This window comes from Mastigoproctus giganteus, chromosome 3, assembly GCF_048544385.1.
Source record: "Mastigoproctus giganteus isolate SK-2022 chromosome 3, ASM4854438v1, whole genome shotgun sequence".
Taxonomy (NCBI): Eukaryota; Metazoa; Arthropoda; class Arachnida; order Uropygi; family Thelyphonidae; genus Mastigoproctus; species Mastigoproctus giganteus.
Genome location: NC_143577.1, coordinates 115,338,906 through 115,358,904, shown reverse-complemented (window position 1 = coordinate 115,358,904; position 19,999 = coordinate 115,338,906). Strand labels below are relative to the sequence as shown.

The window sequence follows — 19,999 nt, the reverse complement described above, 5'->3', positions numbered from 1 at the left end:
TTGATTACTTTCCTGAAGTAATATTTCATATTTGGAATTTGCTGTTGGTAACATCAGTGCTTATATCACCTACTGCACAAAATTTAAGAACTGTCTGAGACTGCTGTAGTCACCCTTACAAAATCAAAAGCCTTTCCATTTACCCTTGTTTTCTAGTGTACTACTGTGGAATTATATTCCACAGTAGTACACTAGAAAACATCAGTGTACTACTGTGGTCAGTGATCAGTGTACTACTGTGGAATTATATTCCACAGTAGTACACTGATCACTGCAACCCAGTAGGTCTTTTACCTGCAGATTCTTTATGCATGAAGAATCACTGCTGATAGCCAGATCAAGAGTATTGCTGCCTCTCTAATGTGCTGTGTTGAAAACAGTCATTCGAGAAATCCACAAAAGTCTTGCTAGTGTGTGAGTAATCAACCCATAAATTCCAGTCAATATCTGGAAAGTTAAAATTCCCATTATGAGACATTCTGTTTTGCTGATTCTGTCTGTTTCTCTGTATAGCTGTTTTATATACTCATCACAGTCATTAGGCCTATAACACACTCCTCTCAATTTTGTTTTCCCAGTGCTTATATCACACCATCAAACTGTGAACATTGCACTTGTCACCCAAGTAAACTGGATGTACTGCCTTAGATTTATATTCTTTTTCACTAAGTGCATAATCCCTTCACCTCTCCTCTCCTGTCAGTTCTTCCTGTACACACCCTACTCTCCATATTCAAATTCAGCATCACTTATGTCTGAGTGACACCATGTCTCCACTCCACTATTTGATGACTCAATCAGCAATTCAAATTCATCAAATTTATTTACAATGCTCCTAGTACTAGTGTACATGCACATGTTCTCACTCCTAGTTACCCTAACACAGCCCATGTTAGATTTGTTCCATGATGATCCACAGCTGGGCATGAAGTCTCAGGCATCTTGCTTTCCAGGCTGCTGCATGTACCAATAGTTAGCAGTGCAAGAATCAATTTCACCTCTGCCTGCAGCTTTAGTTAAGCTGTTATTAATCTGTGTCTATCCCCCAAGCTAGCAGTTTTCAAACACACCTATCACTGCCTCACTAGAATCAGCAAGAAATCTTCAAACTCTCATTGCTTCACTAGAATCAGCAAAAAATCTTCAAACTCATAAAAGCACATCAGAACTCTGAGTTGGTGCCTATTTTCTTCACGCTCTCTGCACCTAGTGCATGTACGCACGCGCGCACACACACACACATCCTTGGCTGTATCATGACATGTTCCATAAAGATCTGCAAACATTTCACAAGTTGAACGTTTTTTTTCCTATTCTGAGTAGATTTCTATATCTACTTTGAAGTACTGCAAACCAAGATTTTGCACATAAACCAAATCCATATTGCTGGTATCTGAAACAGATGTCTAGTTTTTGTGAGGAATTTGGAAACATTAAATTCAACTTAGTTTGACAGGAATTTCATTCTACTGTGGCTGAATTTCAAATAGTATTTAAATAACTTTTTCTAAAAGCTATTTAAAGATACAAATGCATTAAATTGGCAGAAAGAAATATTTATCTCTTAGGCTTTTTGAATTAGCCCAAAGTAGATGTTTCATAATTCAGTGACAGAATTTTCTGGAAATTAGTAAAAAAATCACCAAGTAGCAAAGCAGGTTGACAGTGTGAGTTCTAATCATGTTTCTTAATTAAAATCCAAAATAGGGTTTATTAGAAATCTAATAAACCTCTTTATTAAAAATTTAGAATTTTTTTAATATACTAATTTTTATTGTTGTTTATCTTCTTATGAGAAGATTTAGAGAACAAGACATATTCAAAAATTAGCTACCTTCTAGTATCTTATACTAGGGTTGGTGATTCGGTGTATTTTGGGGTCCGTGGGGCCTCCGATACCCGTGGTGCATTTTGTCTGTGAGGGGTGTGGAATACATGTAAATTTGTAATAGTTGATTCAGCAATGGAGAGTATTAGCATGGAAGTGTTCTACTACAAGGTTCTACTACTCTAGTATCTTATACTAGAAGGTAGCTTATTTTTGAAGATGTGTTAGTTTCCTTCATTCGAGCCCGTCACCACCAAAATATGGAGGATGCGGAAAGGTCAGGAAATGACTACTGCATATTCCCGGAGCAATATGGCCTTAGCTGCTAATGCTCCTAAAAACCAAATAACAAACAAACAAACTAGTTTCCTTCAGACATCTGTTCAAAATTTTTCACCATCTTTATTTCACTCTCTCTCTCTCTCTTTCCCATAAGGATTGTTTGACTGAATTTTACCACTTTGATCAGATAACTACAATCAAGAGCAAGACATGTCACTCCCAAGGCAGAAATAGTTAAAGAATATATGGCAACAGAAGTTTCATTCCTGATAGAATTTTTTAATTTTTAATGTCTCTTTTTTATGGTGACAAAAATTAAATCAATAAAATACAATACAAAATTTTTCCTTTAAGATGGGTTTAATATAGCTTTCACACTGACTCAGCTATTTTCTTTTAAATATAAAAATCATTAACTGTATTATTTGTTAAATTAGTTTAAAAAGCACTGAAACAATTTGCAGAGATTTGACATTTACTGGTTCCAGGAGAGGCTTTAGTTGTGTCAAGGCCCTACACCAAAGCATGTGAAGAGGCCATAAAATATGCAGCTAGCTGCACAGTAGGAAATGGTTAAACCTCCTCAGATAAAGGCCCAAAACTAAAATCTGGCATTTACTGGGTATAAAAACTATTTCACAGCTACTATCCAGTAGAGATTTTTGCTGTTTTATTCTGTGCTAAGTTAAGTTAATTTAAGAATAAATTAATTGCTTTTTCTTAGTTCTTAAAAGTTCAGTTATTGAATTAGCACTATTGTGGAAAACAGGAAGAAAAACTTATATAACATCATCCAAAAAAATGAAACTGTCCACCTTATTTATATCCCCTCTAATAATTTGTCCACTAGTTCTTTAAATTAATTCAAACTATCCTCTTCCAGAACAGCATGTAGTTTGTTCCAACAATTGATTAATGTGGCTGAAAGCAAATTTTTGCATATCTTTTCCTTTTCGATTCAACTTTGTCCCCTTATGTGTTATCCAAGAAAGAGTAACAATGTATCAGCATTTATTCATCCAATACAATTTAAAGCCTTCAACATTTCAATCAGGCCTGTCTAGTTTCCAATTTGCAGAACTGAAGTATTTTGTGGTAAGCGTATCCTTTGTGTCCTCGACTAATCTGGTTGCTCTTCTTTGCGCCCGTTCGGACAGATCACATCCTTATATGAGGCTTGCATGCCTGTGGCTAACCACTGCCTTATACAGCAGGATAATCACTTCTTTGACTCTTCTGGAAAAATTTGTGTATATCATTGACAAAACCCCATGTCCTAGCAGCATTCCTCGAGTCCTCTGAAAACAACCTCAGTTGCCACTTCTCAGCCCATCTGCCTAATTTATCTAGGTCATGATGCTGTAGAATGCCTTGATTCCTATTGTTAACTACCCTGCCAACATTTGTATCATCCAAACTTAGAAATAAGCTTAATATGCCTTCATCAATATTGTTAATAAATACTGTAATTGGTAAAGGGGGCCCAGCCCTAAGAGACTCCACCCTGTCTTCTGCCACTCACCCAACCTTTTATCCATAGCAGAAATGTGGAACGGCATCAAAACCTTTGCCAAAATCTAAGTACATGATGAAAAATATTTTTCACATACAGTTCCTTTGTTACTATAGCATAGTAGGAGGTATTTGGATTGGTCACACAAGATCTCCTCTTAAAAAATCTATGCTGTGATTTCTACATAACTCATTCTACATAACTCATTCCTGTCAAGATATATTCTGCAATCCTTCTTTAACCACTGATCCCATTATTTTCCCCTGAACATAGTCAATCTTACAGGTCTATAATTACCCACTTCATTCTTTGTCCCCTTTCTGAATAGGAGAAACATTTGCAAATCTCATCAGTTGATGTGCAAATGTCTCTCGCTGAAATCAAGGATGCTCTCATAATTATGGCCAAGAGAAGGACTTTCCTGTCTTTCTGTTTCTTTTAACATAATTGGATTCCATCAGCCTGAGGTACGTTATAACTTGGTACATCCCTGCTATTCTCATCCCTAAAAACTCAAACAAGAATGTAGATGAAAATATTTATTCAGTTTGTCAGCAATCTAAACAGAATGAAGAGTCATGCCATTCATATCCAGTGGACCAATGTGGTTTATCCCTTTGCTTTCTAGTGTAAACATAAGCAAAGAACTCTTTATCTGCTTTTCTTTACATTGTCAGCCAAGGACCTCTAATAATCTGTCTTGGCCTGCCTAACTGCCTTGATTTCAGACTAGTTTGTACTGACTATTGGTTTCTGTGTTCCTTACTAATTTAGTCATCACATGCATTTTTTGTCTCGGTTTACCTTATATCCATTTAGGTCTAAACCCTCAGCAGTATCTCTTGGTATAGCTTATGCAGTTAAGCTGGTGGCAAGCACACATGGCATTTTATTTATGATTTTTTGGAACTTTGCAAGTAGAGAGGTAGTCATTATCCCTTTCTATAAGGCAACTGAGACCACATTGTGTGCAGATCTGGAAACTACAGAAAGAAAGAAAGATATGGAACTTCTAGTGCAGGTGCAAAGAAGGGTGGCTAGATTAGTAGGGATTAGCTTAGAGCAGGGGTGGGCAACCTCCAGCCCGCAAATATGTGGCTTACGGTCATTTTCAAAATATATATAATAAACAGTCAGCCATTTATTATATATTAAAAATAAGACTGCAATTTTTGGAATTGTATTTTATTTTTCTTATTAATAAAATTATGTACTTGTGTATAAATATTACAATAAATAACATAAAACTGTTTGACAATTTTTTCATTATACAGTTTTAATAATCCTAAAAATCACGGAAAGCTAAAAAAAAAAAAAAAATTTTGCTGTGTACTTCACAGACATTTTATTTGGCCTGCCATTTATAAACGTTGCCAGCCCCTGGCTTAGGGGATATGCATCTGCAGAACTTTGCAGTTAGATACACTGGGGAAGATTTGACTGACATGTATAAGGCCCTGATGGGATTAATAAAATGAATTAAGCATGAATATTCTCAAATGAATAAAAGAACCAGAAGGACCAGCCACCAAACCATACTTTTAACGAGCATGTTAGAACATGTTGCTTTAATAAGATGGAGAGATGGGCAAAATTCAAGTAGGAATTGGATAGACACTTTTTCACTGTTGAGTATAATATGAGGTCTCCCCATGATTACTGTGTTAAAACTGAAGAAATATGGATATGGCCCATAAAAAATTAACCTTCCCAATGTTGATATAAAAAAAGTAAGCAAGCAGCAACCATTATCAATCTACTGAAGGTTGGAAGCCTCTTCAACAATTCATGTTGTGGGAAATGGACCATAATTTGCCACGCTGGTCCAGTGTGGGTTGGCAGATCAACTGTATTTAGCAGTCAGGGGCTTGAACCTGTCTACTCAGTGTGTGTGTGTGTGTGTGTTATTGCATTCCTGCTCCTGACCACTCAGCTACAAAGGCCTATGCCACTTTTTTTAGTTAAAATAATGAATAGTAAATATGTTCCAAGATGATATATTGAGTAGCATACAAGCCACTCCTTTAACCTTAAAGAATAGAGAGAATGCCAACAGTATTCTGCTATACAGGAGGGCCGTGATTAATTCGTCCCGCGAGCACATCGCGCAAAACAGAAACGCATTAATCGAATATAATAACCAACAGGAAAAATTATAATTGGTCCTTGACCTTCTGGAATGTCCATAAAGAATTTTAAAAATACCTTTTAAATAACTTTTTAACTGTATACAATGTAAAAGATAATGAAAATAATTATGGAATTAAATGTTTATTGCATAAAACAGCGGTTCTCAAACTGCACACCGCGGAATATTTTAAATTTTCGAGGGAAACGCAGCGATACTCGACATCTGTCGGACACCGCGCAAACTACTAGCTCGAGGTAGTTCACAGTTTCAACATTTCTTATTAAGTTGTTTGGACCTAACTACTAAGCGGAACTGTTAGGTATTTCTTTTGGTCTGAGTGCGCCTTGAAAAAATTACTGAGACACTAAGAGCGCTGTGAACCGAGAAAGTTTGGGAACCTCTGACATAAAATACACAATGAAGAAATGACTGTTGCGGAAATATTTGAACAGTGTTGACTTTCTCTTTTCATCAATCAATTTCTGATAGCAGACAACAATCTTCTCTGGGCCCTGGCGAAATAAATATCGAAGAGAACCTCAAACCTTTTGTTTGAGGTTCTATGCGATACAAAAGATTTCATCTAATTCTTTTACCGTTACCTCCTTTACGTTAACATTTTCATCTGGCTCATTTAAAAATTTGAATTTTTAAATGCAAGTGCGCATTGACTTTATTAGCAGGAGACAAACAAGTAACACTTCTTCTGATGGAACACACCGAGGCGGGCAGCAGGCAAACGTTTGTATATTGACTGTACTACTCGAGGTAAGCTTAACATGCGCAAATCTTTTTCAACTATCACATAAAAAAAAAAAAAAAAATCGCGTTAACTGGAAATTTGCATCATATAATTTTTCAAATAGCGTTAACTGAAATTTGCGTTAATCGAACTCGCGTTATGCTAGGCCTTCCTGTACTTGTAACTAAAAGAAAATTTAATTTCTTGCAACTGCCCTTATTTAAAAAAAAAAAAAAAAAAAAAACTTCAAGGCAATTGCTATTTGTATTGCAGCAGCAATTCCAGGAGATGAGTTTGAACTTTTTTAAAGTTCAATATTTATAACATTTGTAAGCTTAATCTTAGTCTTCACAGAGAATTTTATGCATTAATTTTAATTTTCATAATTTTTTTAATGTAGCTCACAATCTATGTTACACGTGATAAACTTCTCTCTTTTTTTTTTTTTTAGTATACGAAATGTGTACAAAATAATAGAAACACCTAATATGACAGTAGCAGTTTTTGTAATGGCTTTATGATGTTTTTTTTTTGTTTTTTTTTTTTTTTTTGTCGCAGGTATTACTGTGAAGGAAAGAGGACAAAAACTGATGTTTAGAGGTTGATATAAAAAGCTACACGAAGAAAATGACAGACCTGTCTGAATTCTAAGGAGGTCAAATTGTTGGTACATGTTTAGCAGGGTCACTATAGACCAAAACTGCTAATTTGTTTAATGTATCCAGAGCAGCTGTTTCAAAAAGTGATGTCTGTGTTCACCAAGTATGGAAAAACAAAAATCTGATAGGACAAATTGTGGTAGAAGATTGAAACTGACTGAAAGAGCCTGCCAGATGATGAAAAGAATTGTAGCCCAAAAATATAAAACAATTGCTTCGAAAAAACTGCATAACTTAATGCGAGTCTCAGCAATCCAGTTTGCCAAAAACTTCATAAAGCTGAACTTTATAGCAGAGCTGTTATTGCCAAGCTATCATTACTATTGGCAATGCTAGAACGAGGATGCAATAGTGAAAGGAGCACAAAACCAGATGCTTAATGATTAAAAATGTCATATCATCGTTCACACTTTTTCCAACGTCAAAGAGTTTACTTTTGGTGAATTCCACAAGAAGAGCATCATCCTGACTGTCTTGTGCCAACAGTCAAACATGGAGAACAGTTTTAGCAGCAATAATCTTTAGGTCCTATCATCACCATGAACAGGAAAGTTACTGCCACTGATATTCTGAGTGACCAAGTTCCCATTTCCAATATCCTGTGGTGCAAACATTGTTTCCCATAAATTTTATTGGGTCCGTGGGCATATTTGGAGAGGAAAGCAAGAAGCAATTTCCTCCACCTTACTGAAGGAGTTGAAACATTCCTCCATGAAGAATGGTCCAGTATTCCTCTTAAGACAGTTCAATATTTATTTGAATCTATTCCATGTAGAATACAAGCTGTTTCAAAAGCAAAGGGTGGTGCAGCACCACGTTAGTGCATACTTGTAATTCTTATCACAAGTGTTTACATTTCCCATCCCATGTTCCTGTTAGAAAACTAAATACTTTACATTTATTAGTGATTATTGTTATACATATATATAGCTACCAGCCCCAAGAGCACTAAATGCTCCCCACAACTTCATCTTTAAGCAGTAATTTATTGTATTCACAAGCAGTTTAAGAAATTTATAATTTAAGAATTCAGCAAAACTAGAGGAACAGTATGAACATAAATGATATAAACAAATCTCAGGATTTCCTATATAAATTTTTATTTTTATAATAAAAATTCAATATTAGTTTTTTTACATATTTATATAAAAATATTTTCAACTTTTAAAGGCATCACATTCCTGTGATAAAGTATATCAAAAATGCATGGTCCAAGCTTATTAAGCAGGGGAAAAAAAGTTATACAATACTCCTAGTCTTTATACAAGTGGATAACTTCCTTGGGTAGCAATGCCACACTGATTATGTTTATTTCGGGCCATTAAAATATATCCATCTTTTCCCCACTGAGAACCCCAACTGAAAAATAAATTTAAATATATTAATGTTTCAAGACAGTAAGTGCAAAGTTACAGAGAAACTTTATTTTATTAATATACTAAGGAAAATGCTAATTTCAATAAACAATGGTCATTCTTGAATTTAGATCTGCAGCCAAGCAATAGAAATATCTAGATGATTTTTTTTTTTTTTTTTTTTTATCTTTATAAAAGGACCTTTAATGTCTATGAACTGCTTATGGAAAGCCATTCTCATCATAGGAGTTACTTTTTTGATATTAATCTTGGGCAGTTGGGTTCAAATAGTGTTACATAAAAAAATGGTTACCACACTATTTAATTTATAATGTATAAATTAATACACAGTTTATACAGGGAAGACAAGCTCAAAGGTTGCCAGTGTTTGATCACTACAGTTACACATCTGCCGCATCTAAGCTGCAAATGGTACTTCAAGTTACGCATATAACCATTCAAAAGGCACCCAAAATGCTGTGCTATAATGGGTATAGGGCCATTGTTAAGCAGTCAATATACAAGTGATATAAAAGTAGTCACATGAAATCAATTGTTCATTTCTGTTTATAATTTGTATATAAACAGCAATATGGTAGCTTATTTTTGAGGTTAGTTTATGCACGTGGAATAAACTTTTATGTTTACAGCTCACCCAAAAATAAGTGTTCACGTTTAGCTATGAATTCCAGACTTTTCAACCACTATTTGGATTAAAGGTATCAAAGTCAGACAACATGAAAACATATTACCCAAAAACTTCAGTGACATGCTTACTTAACTGCAGTTTTGGCTTCTTATCAATCTTCTCCATTTAGCTATATCTTCCCACTGTTGCTCTCTCCAGATAATACCTCTCCACATCACTCTTCCTATATTCTCAGCTTTCTTCTTGGCCTTTTACCCTCCATTTCTAACATCCTCTTTGGCAGTCTGCTGCCCCCCACTCTCTTTAAATGTGCAAACCATCTCTTGTAATCATTTCTCTTTAACTTTGTTCCAAATGGCCATGTTTCTTATTCTATCTCTTCCACAAACCTTTCAGAAAATTCATTTACATGCTTTCATTCTGCTGATGTCCTCCTGCATTACTCATGCTTCTGGTCTGTAGATTATTATTGTTATTACATGATTCTACAGAGTACAAATCTTGCACTTCTTAGATACTTCCTTTTCTAAAGTAGATCTTTTACATAGTTATAAAATGTTCTTCCTTGATCTGCTCCTCTACATATCTCCTTATCAATTCTTCCTTCTTTTCTATTCCCCCTAAATACCTAAAACTGCTGATTTCTATCTTCTTTCCCTCAGTGTTAATCCCTCCTCATCCTACCTTCTTTCCTTGTCAGTTAATTTACTCATAACATCACTAATTAAACTATATCTCTTTGCTTCCTCCACCCAACTTTCTACCTGCCCCTGTACCTCCTACCTATCCACAAATCATCAGCAAACATCATCACTTTCATTTTTTCTGTCCCAATCCTTTTCTCCACAGTATTTGCTATATCATGCAATAAACGTATGAAGAGCAGAGGTGAAATTGCAATTCTGTCTCAATCCATTTCCAAACTCCACACACTTTTCAATCTCTCTATCAATGACTTCCCCACTCGTTTCCTTAACACTTACCATTCCTTTCTTCTCTCTGTGCTATTGTATACTTTTTATATCCAAAAATGCCATGCACAGATCCCTTCCATACTTGGAAATATTGTCCATATATGAGTCATGATTATCCCTCTATAGTTCTCACACCTTTTCTCTCTCCCTTTTTATACATTGGCATAGTATATATAAATTAGCTTTTCCGGTCTCTTGGTATCCTTCTCTCCTCCCATACTACTTTTATTATCCTGCATGTGCATTGCTTGCCCCCACACATTTTATCACTTCTATGGTCACTTCACATCTTGGCAATTTAACCTCCTTTCATTTTCCCCCCCTACTCCCTTTTCCATTGTATCTCCTTTTTCTGTGATGGTCAATACCCTCCCCTTTTCTTCCTCATCTCTAATTATTCTTACCATCTCATTGTACAGGGTAATATTGTTCCTCCATATAACATCTTTTTCTTGTTATTAATATCCTGCAAACCTTTTGACCATCTCTCCAAGTATTCTTCATACTCTCTCTCTCTCGACCATTTAGTGTTTTCATCTCTTTCTAAAGCCCTTATTCTTCTTCTTTAGAGTCGCCTCCTTTTCTTTCTCCTCACCCCATGTCCTACATCATAACCAAAGCCTTTTTGAATCCTTCTACTACTTGAACTTCATCCTCAGTTTCTCTGTACATTTTTCAGCCTCCATATCTTAATCTTTTTCACTGTCCATCGCTACTCTTAGTACCTTCCTTTACTCTCAGCCAAATTTTCAATGTATATTCAATTATTGACTTCTACTTCCCTTCCAGCCTTGTATAACTGTGACTGTCCTACCTCTAGAACCACCCATTCCCAATCTTAATCCATTTCTCCTGCATAGGTCAAGTATTTTTTAACCCCATTCAATCCTTCTCCCCTTTTAAAATTTCCCAAGAATTTTTTATATCCTCTTCTATCTATGCTAACTTGTGCATTAATTTTCCCCCCTTTAAATACTCCTCAAACATAGCCTTACTTTACTTTTGCATCCTGTTTGTGGTGCAAAAGTAAAGATAAAAAGACAGGATGTTGACAAGACAACGCTTTTCTGTATCCCTTTCTATCTACATTGACTTGTGCATCAAAATCTCCTATAACGTTTTTATCTTTTCAGTACTCCTTGAATATAACCTTATCTTTAATTCCACAAATCACAAACAGATGCAAAAGTGAATCCCTTGTTGATCCCTTTCTGTCCTGCTACTATCAATGTACATTAATGGCATAATCATCATCTAATTCTCTATTTACATTAACCATCGTATTTACATTAACTGGTACATTTATTACTTGTCCATGTTCATAACATAAACGAAGAATTTGCATAAAGGGTAATCGTGGTTTTATCAAATGCTCAGTTACAACATCCACTGGAGGCAAATGAGTAGGATATGTTGGATATATAAATCCATTTGATGTAGCCATAGTTGGTATCCATCCCTCTTTTAAAGAAGTATGACATGTATGAAAATAAAATGTCATGAAAATACTCGCTTCTTGTAAAGGAAATTCATTTTGAAGTTGGAAATGGAACCATAAACGATCACAATAAAGCCAAATCGGTTTTTGTACACTAGTTTTTCAAACTTTTACTTATTTATACATAATATTATATACAACTTTTGACGAGGTAACCTTTTTTGTGGGTTACTAAAATCTTAATATTTTTTGGTGCATTATAACCTTCAATGTTTTTGTGATATGAAAATCAAATCAAATCTGACTGTACAATTACCCCCAAATCCTTTTCATTCTCCACTACCCTAAGTGTGGTACCACCTGTTTAGTATGTTACCCTGGGGTTACTGCTACCCATACGCAGTACTTTACATTTCAGTTACCACCTCTCAGCCTCTGCTCAACTTTTCCAGATCCTGTTGTAGTACTGTACTATCATTACTGTCATTAACAATCCTGCCAACCTTTGTATTGTCTGCAAATTTAGACATTAACCCTGATATACCTTCATCAATATCATTGATAAATTCCGAAAACAACAATGGGCCCAACACTGAACCCTAGGAGACTCCGCTAATAACAATAGTCTATGAAGAGCAGTGTCCATTGATAACCACTCTGTCTTCTCCCACTCAACCATCCTTTTATCCGTTGTAGCAACTTGCCCTTAATGCTATACTGCTCCAACTTGTATAGTAGTCTTCCATGTCCCACAGTATCAAAAGCTTTCCTAAAATTCAAGTACAGCAACTCCCTGACTTACGGAAATTCGACTTTGCATAAGTTTTTCCCAGCCCGTGCAAACTTAAAAAAAAAAAAAAAATCGTGCAAACGTATTTTGCATCCCGTAGGAATAAATGGAGGTATCGTGAAAATATCTTAACGTGAACCCAATAACACATTCCTTGGAAGTTAAATTTTGCTATATTACTGAGCTATTTATCTCTCTAAAAGGTCATATTTATAATGGAAATTGCACTACCCTTTCGTTGTTACCATATGTTCACATAAGAATCAATTTTGAATGACTTTGTGACTCCACGGGCTCACATCCTTGGGGCACACAGGATCCTGAGCTGGATATCATTTTTCTCTTTCTTGGTGATTCCTTTCTACTTCTGACTCTTGTTCTCTATCCCCCCACCCTTTTCAGGGTAACTCATTTTTTTTTTTTTTTTTTTTTGGCTGGTGCAGCATAAGCCTCTGGCTTCCTTGCACAATACAGCTAATAATAATAATAATAATGTACAACAGTGTCAAAAAGCTTTCCTGAACTCTCTCTCTCTCTCTCTCTCTCTCTCCCCCCCCTACCCTAGACTAACCACTTATATCCATTTCATTTTTCCCTCTCCATTTCTTGACCACCAAAACCAAAGCTTTCTTAGTTCCTCTTGTTCTTTGCCCCTGCTAATAATGCCAACAAACAGTTTCTCTCCACCACTACATCTACTAAACTTCCTCCTTCCCATGCTCACTGAAGTTAGTGTACAGTGTTCTCCGGCGTTCTGGGTTCAGCAGATGATGTGCACTCTTGACGAAGGTGGATTCAATATCCACTTCTGCTAGATCCTCAAGCCAAATCAACAACCCCGACAAATGATCTTGACTCCTACACAGACTACCCATAAGTAATCTGTTCGTGGTGGCAAGATTCGGAGTATCAAACAAACTATGGAAATCTAGTCCATGAAGTGATCGTTAAGAAGAAACTGCCTTGCTCAGCTCAGCATCTGACACTGACTAGCAGTGTGACTCCTTTTTAACCAAATGAATCAATTTTAGAAATGCCCATTTTACCACTTTTAATCATCTGACTGAGCTTTATCCACTCAGTAGTCGGATTTTCATATGTCAGCAGTTTAAGTTTTTACAAGCCATTAATATATACAATTTATTATTCTTATACTGTTTTTATTTATCTGTATATAACCTTTTATGAGGTAACTTTTTTACAGATCTTTAAAAAGTTTAAGATTTAAAAACAGATCAACATTTTGGTAACCTTTAAGATTACCAAGATGTTAATCTTTAACTTTGTCCTGGCATACTATAAACCCAGTCATGTTTGTGCCATTGAAATAGATCAAACATGTTTGCACCTCTAGTTAAATTTTGAAATGTAGACAGCACACCTGACAACCAATTCATTAATGAAAACAAGCAGAAATTTGCTAAATTTTCTAATTTTAAAGTAGTTTTGTGTGTGTGTGTGTGTGTGTGTGTGTGTGAAAAGAAAGACTAAGAAAAACTGAGTTTTTTTAGAGACAGAGAAACTCTTGGTCAGTAATAGTGAGATGGAGAAGAGGTCAAATTGAGTAAGAAAGAGGCGGATTTTCTACCATAAATCCGAAGAGTGGTGGCTATGTGAAAATGTTTTATTTTATTAATTGTTGGAAACATTTTTTCAGACTTAAATGTGCAGGGAAGTATATGCCAGGAAACTTGAAATTATACTGCCTTGACTTTCCACATATAAATGCCCATCTTTATACTTGAAGTAAGATAAAAGCAACTGTATACTTCCTATTCACAAGAGCAAAAAGCAATTAGGAATTATTCATTCATCTAGGAGAAAACTGCAAACTAATACAAGTTGAGAATAGCAAAATCTTTTTAAAAATTTAAGGAAATGTAGGTCTTTAAACATGAATCAAATTTAGTTTTTGTTTAAATAACCTGCATAATTCAACTACCAGTTTTCTGTACATAAATAATGTGCTTTCTGTCTACTAATTCCATTAAAGTTTCTTTAGAAACTCTTCAGAAACTGCTGCTGAAATAGGTATCTTAAAAGTTATCAGTATAGACAACTTTTAATCCAGACAACCTCTTTTCAAACATTTAATAATGCGCAATATTGGCCTTAATTATAAAGACCAACAAAGATGCAATGCGTCTTCATTGGACTCTGAACCAAATTTTGATAACAGGAAGTCAGTATTTTGGTCTCCTTTCTTCTTTTAATACTACAGTCAATTCATCTACTGATTGTGAGCATGTTAGCCTGACTTTACCCAACACTGTCATCCTAGAGAATTTTCAATAGGGTTGAGGTCTATGCTATAAGCAGGCATGAAGTTTTGGTACACTTAACTTCTGGCACTCCCCTCATTGAATAACTCCTCATGTGTGAATGTTGAACAAAATACTCATTCAGTTTATCAGCTACCTGAGCATGATCACCAATAGTCAACCCATCTATGTTAAGTGGTCCAATCTGATTCATCCCTTTCCTTCTAGATTTTACATGAGTAAAGAACTCTTTGCTGTTTTTATTTGCATCCTTTTCCAAGGGTTTCTCATAATCTGCCTTCACCTGCCTAACCACCCCCTTTGTGATTTGATTACAGACTAGCTTATATCTGCCATAGGCTTCTGTGTCACCTGATACTTTATATGCATCCCATGCATTTTTCTTCTCTGCCACCGGTGTCATCATTTTATCCGGCATCGATTTAGGCCTAAACCTTGAAGAGTATTTTTTAGTTGGTATGAAAATCCAAGTAGCGTCTATGATTAATTTCTTGAATGCTTCCCATTTAGGATTTGCTGATGTTAACATCATCAGCTGGTACCACTGTACAGAATTTAAAAACTATCTGCGACCCTTGTAGTCACCTTTACGAAAGCAAAAGCCCTTCCCTTTAACCTGGATGGTAGTTGCATCTTTAAGTAATTCCCACATCAGTACATTGTGATCACTGTCACCCAGCGGTTCCTTTATCTGCAAATTCTTAATGTGTGAATAATCACAGCTGATAATCAGATCAAGAGTATTACTCCCTCTGGTTTCCTCGAACATGTTGCTGTAGAAAACAGTCATCCAATAAATCCACAAATGTCTTGCTAGTGTGCAAGTGACCAATCCACAAGTTCCAGTCAATATCTGGAAATTTAAAATCCCCCAATAATAAGACATTCTGATTTACTGGCCCACTATTTCTCTGCACAACTGCTCATTAGATTCATGAGGCCTATAACACAGACCTAAAATCATTTTTCCTTTCCCAGTGCTTGTCACATCAGACTCAACGTTGCATTGTCCACCAACATCAATTGGATGCACTTCCTTAGATTTTGCATGTTTCTTTACTAACAGCATAACTCCTTCCTGTCCTGTCTATCCTTTCTGTACACATTGTACTCCCCAAATTCCAATTCTGCACTGCTTATATCCCAACAACATCTGCCTTTGATGTCTAGACTAGCACTTCAAGCTCATCAAATTTATTAACTATACTCCTAGCATTGGTGTACATGCACCTGTTCCTACTCTGTTACCCTAACACAACCCATGTATTTACTTGTCCCACTATGACTCCAAGCAGTCCTGGAAATCTCCATTGCCTTGCTTTCCAGGCTCTCTGCTCATTCTAATAGAACCAGTGCAAGAATCACTTTTGCCTCTGATTGTGGCCACTGTTAACCTTTTAGTCTGTTTATCCCACCCCCCAAGCTAGCAGTTTTCCGACCCACCTAACACTGCCTCAATATCATCAGCAACTATTCTTGCATCTTTTCTATTTAAGTGTACCCCATCCCCGAAGAAGCAGTCTCCCCTGTCAACAAGTGCAGACCAGTCTGAAAAAAATTCTACCCCCTTGAGCTTTGTACAATCTCTCCAGGGCTGAGTTGATCAACAAGGCTCTCATCATATACTCCCTGCTATCATGTCTGGGCAGAATTGCAGACAATTTCACAATCAACCCTAACTCACAACTTTTTTTCAACATTGACCTGTACTTGTTGAGTAAATCTGCAGATCTCTTACTCTTAATGTCATTAGTACAGTAAAGGGAGAGTCCATCGTAAAGGAAACCAATCATAAAGTGGGGGTCCACTGTACATGCATGTAAAGAGCCAAAAATTCTGTTTATATATGTTTACACTTACTTGGAAAAAGGTTAATCATAATAAATAGGTGGAAAGTATAACACTATACTTTCCACCTATTCCAAAAAACTAACAATGAATTCAATTCTGTAAGTGAATAAAGTTAGTTAACACTTGCCTGTTTTTCACTATCCAGAAATCTCTTTTGTCAATTGTATTTGTACCATAACCAACAACCAAAACACCATGGTCTAAATCTTTACTGCTGCAGTCTGGTTCATCATATACGCCTATCAAATTAAAACAGAAGAATTAGTTGTATTGGGGTAAATATTTTAAAATAACCTTGCCATCTACTGCTAAAATGTACATTACAAGTTCTGACTTCTTAAACCAGCAGTTGTGGTGGAGCTGCTGCCAGGTAACAGTCAAATGTTAATCATTAATTAATATTAAAAATTAATTTTTTTACCTTCCTAAATGTACACAATTTTTACGGCTTTTGCATGACAACTGTGTCATCTTCTCTGCAACTATTTGAATATACAGTCTAGTTTTTTGAAAGATTTGCTATTGCAAACATGAAATGTGATATTCACTCAAGATGTCTACTACCGGGTGGGCAGAATGTGTAATTTTCAGATTTCTCACACTTCGGTATCAAATTGAAATAACTGTATACAGATAGTTCTCGACTTTACGAGTTAATTCGATCCTAGCATGCGCTCGTAAAGGAGGAATTTATTTCCCATAGACATAAGGTTAAAAATAGGGGTTACATTCTCAACAATGAAATTAGCTAATTAGTTTGTTTAAACAATGATTTATTTATCAAAAGAAATGCAAACGTAGCCTGTAAAATCAAGCAAATTATAATAATAGAGAAATTATTTACAATTCTTCATCATCATCGACTAAATGCACATTCGTTGATCACTCATTATTGGCTCGGCACTTGTTGGTTTGTTGCACAAGGAGTCATCGTCTTCAGAAATGTTCAAAGATATTCTCCTTTAATTATAAATTTCACGATTGCATGTATAAGCATTTTTTTTAACGGCACACACAAATTGCAACTAACACAATTCGCGTGGAGCCAACCGAGCTAGCCAGGTGGGTAAAGTGCCTGCCTGGCAACTCAAAGGTTGCGGGTTCAAATCCTGCCTGAGGCTTGGATCAGATTAAAATGCAAAAACTTTGGGAGGTGCATTATGGCCACTATGGAGACTAGGCACCTGTGAGGTGATCTGAGGTATATAAAGCTTTGAATGGTTTGAGCATGCTCACTGTTGATGGGATTCTTCCTCTTGCTCAGAATAATCACCTGAGAGGGAATAAATTCAAACTGAGGAAAGATAGATGTGCAGAAGTTTGGCTTTAGCCAGCGGGTAGTTGGTTGGTGGAACAGACTTTCATCCTTTGCTTTGGAAGTTGATAGCCTAAATAAATTTAAGGCTGAGCTGGACAGGTATTTCGAATGAACGGAGGGGTGAAATGGAAGTGTGTGTGTGTGTGTTTTTTTTTTTTTTGGCTGACGCTGCATAAGCTTGCTTTGTTGCATCATATGCCTCTGCTAAAAGTATGGAGATTGCACTTAAAAAAAAGACATTGAGCTTCTTGAAAGAGTCCAGAGATGGGTAACTCGCCTAGCACGACTGGCAAAAGGCATCCATATGAGGAAAGACTTTGAATATGTGGGTTGCATAGCTTTGAAACAAGGCACCTTAGAGGAGACTTGATTGAGGTGTTTAACAAGTTAACTGCCATGTGGGCTGTATATGTTTGACACCATTATGTTTTTCGGGTGCCGCGTCAGACATATATTCCCGACACCAACTGTTTCAATAGGAGCTGCGTCGGCTGTATAACGCTGACGATTGTTGGAAGTTATTTTTGAAAAGCATGGCCTCCGGAATTACATGTGATGAAATTTGCATGCTGCTATGAGAAAAAATAAGCGAGTAACTGGTCATTATTTAAAAATTCTTTATTATTACAAATTTTATAATTACAAAATTATGAAATTGTAACTATACCTGTATTTATTTTGATTTATGGTGTTGTCCAGAACACTCCAAACACATGAAAGGCTGATTAATATAGTCTGGGCAATATGTCGAAACTCTTTTCCCCTTTCTGCTAGCAACTAACCTTCCTTCCAGCTCTTTCAATTTTGCATAACAAAAAACGCACAACCTTCTAACTTTCTTGTTTGCATCGATTTTTGTCGTTAGTATGTGTGTTACCACATTTTGGCTTTTCACATTTCTCTTTCCGTTCTATATTTAGCAAATCCGCAACTACCTTTTTCCGAAAGCTTCTTATTTTTATTTTTATTTTTTTTTCGTGTAGCACTTTTGCATACCACGTACGCATTGACGACTGATATTCTGAGTATATATTCTATCGCTGATTTCCGGTACCACTTTACCCCCTTTCTCAATGTTGTGGCATATGAACCAATTTGATCCGACAGGTCAATGACTGCCTTTCCCTTATTATAAGCTAGAATAGGAAGTGGTTTTTTTTTTTTTTTTTTTTTGCTTCTTTCCATCTTCCTTTACTGGAGGAAGAATCCCCCAGAAATGGTTGATGGAGGGTCCATCAACCATTTCTGGGACATGCTTTGTTGTTAGTAGTCTCACATCTTGCCACTTTAGAACAATAATTCCATTTTTTTTCCTTCCTTGGCGATCACCTCCCCTTTATTTAGTTTTGAGTACATGACTTCTTTGGGCATAAATTTTTTTTTTTCGCTCGTTATGTGCCAACAACATGAGTTTTTTTATGAAGAAATGATAACGTCAGATGGTAGCTGGTATAAAAGTTGTCTACGTACCAGGTGCGACCCTCATGTAGAAGTCCTTGCAATAACCCTTCGCAGACCTCTGCAGCTAAACCTACGGATTTTGTATAATTTTCAGATTTACCTGAATAGATCTTGCTCGACCAGGTATATCCTTCAGTGGAACATAACTTGAACAGTTTGATTCCATATCTGTGTGCTTTATTTGGAATATACTGTTGGAATATCAGCCTGCCCCTCCAAGGAATAAGAGTTTCTTCAATGACGAAATCTTCACCGGGAAAAAATATTTTCTGATATTTCAGCTGCAAAACATCTATCAGGTGTTGTATCTCACTGAGAGGGGCGCCTCCGTAGCCAGGTGGGAAGGAGCAGCAGTGCGTAGCACACGCTTCTTGATTAGACCGGGGTTCGAGCCCGTCACCACCAAATACGGAGGATGCGGAAAGGTCAGGGAATGACTACCGCATATTCCCGGAGCAATATGGCCTTAGTTGCTAATGCTCCTAAAAACCAAATAACAAATAACAATAACATCTCACTGAGTGTCACCCCTGGAATAGCGGTTTCATTGTCTGAAAAATGAATAAGGCGCAACAACAATTAAAATCTTTTGCGAGACAATTTTTTTTACTAAATTAATTTTATAGATGGGTTTTGTTGACCAATAAGATGCAATACTGCCCAATCTTACTAGTCCCATCCACATAAGAAGCCCGAAAAACTTTCTTATCTCATCAGCAGTTGTTG

The 19,999-nt window shown here is 36.2% G+C and overlaps 1 protein-coding gene across 2 annotated transcripts in view; it reads right to left on the bottom strand.

Annotated features, from left to right (window-relative positions):
• Window positions 1-8,238: 8,238 nt before the first annotated feature.
• LOC150088237 (procathepsin L-like) overlaps window positions 8,239-19,999 on the bottom strand; it is a 171,509-nt gene continuing 159,748 nt past the window's right edge. For both annotated transcript variants that reach the window (XM_090369398.1, XM_090369399.1), the window contains exons 7-8: window positions 16,622-16,733; window positions 8,239-8,514 (exon numbers count right to left, since the gene is read on the bottom strand). In XM_090369398.1, the coding sequence (XP_090225524.1) occupies window positions 8,415-8,514; window positions 16,622-16,733 (212 nt within the window). In that variant the 3' untranslated portion in view covers window positions 8,239-8,414. The remainder of the gene's footprint in view (window positions 8,515-16,621; window positions 16,734-19,999) is intronic.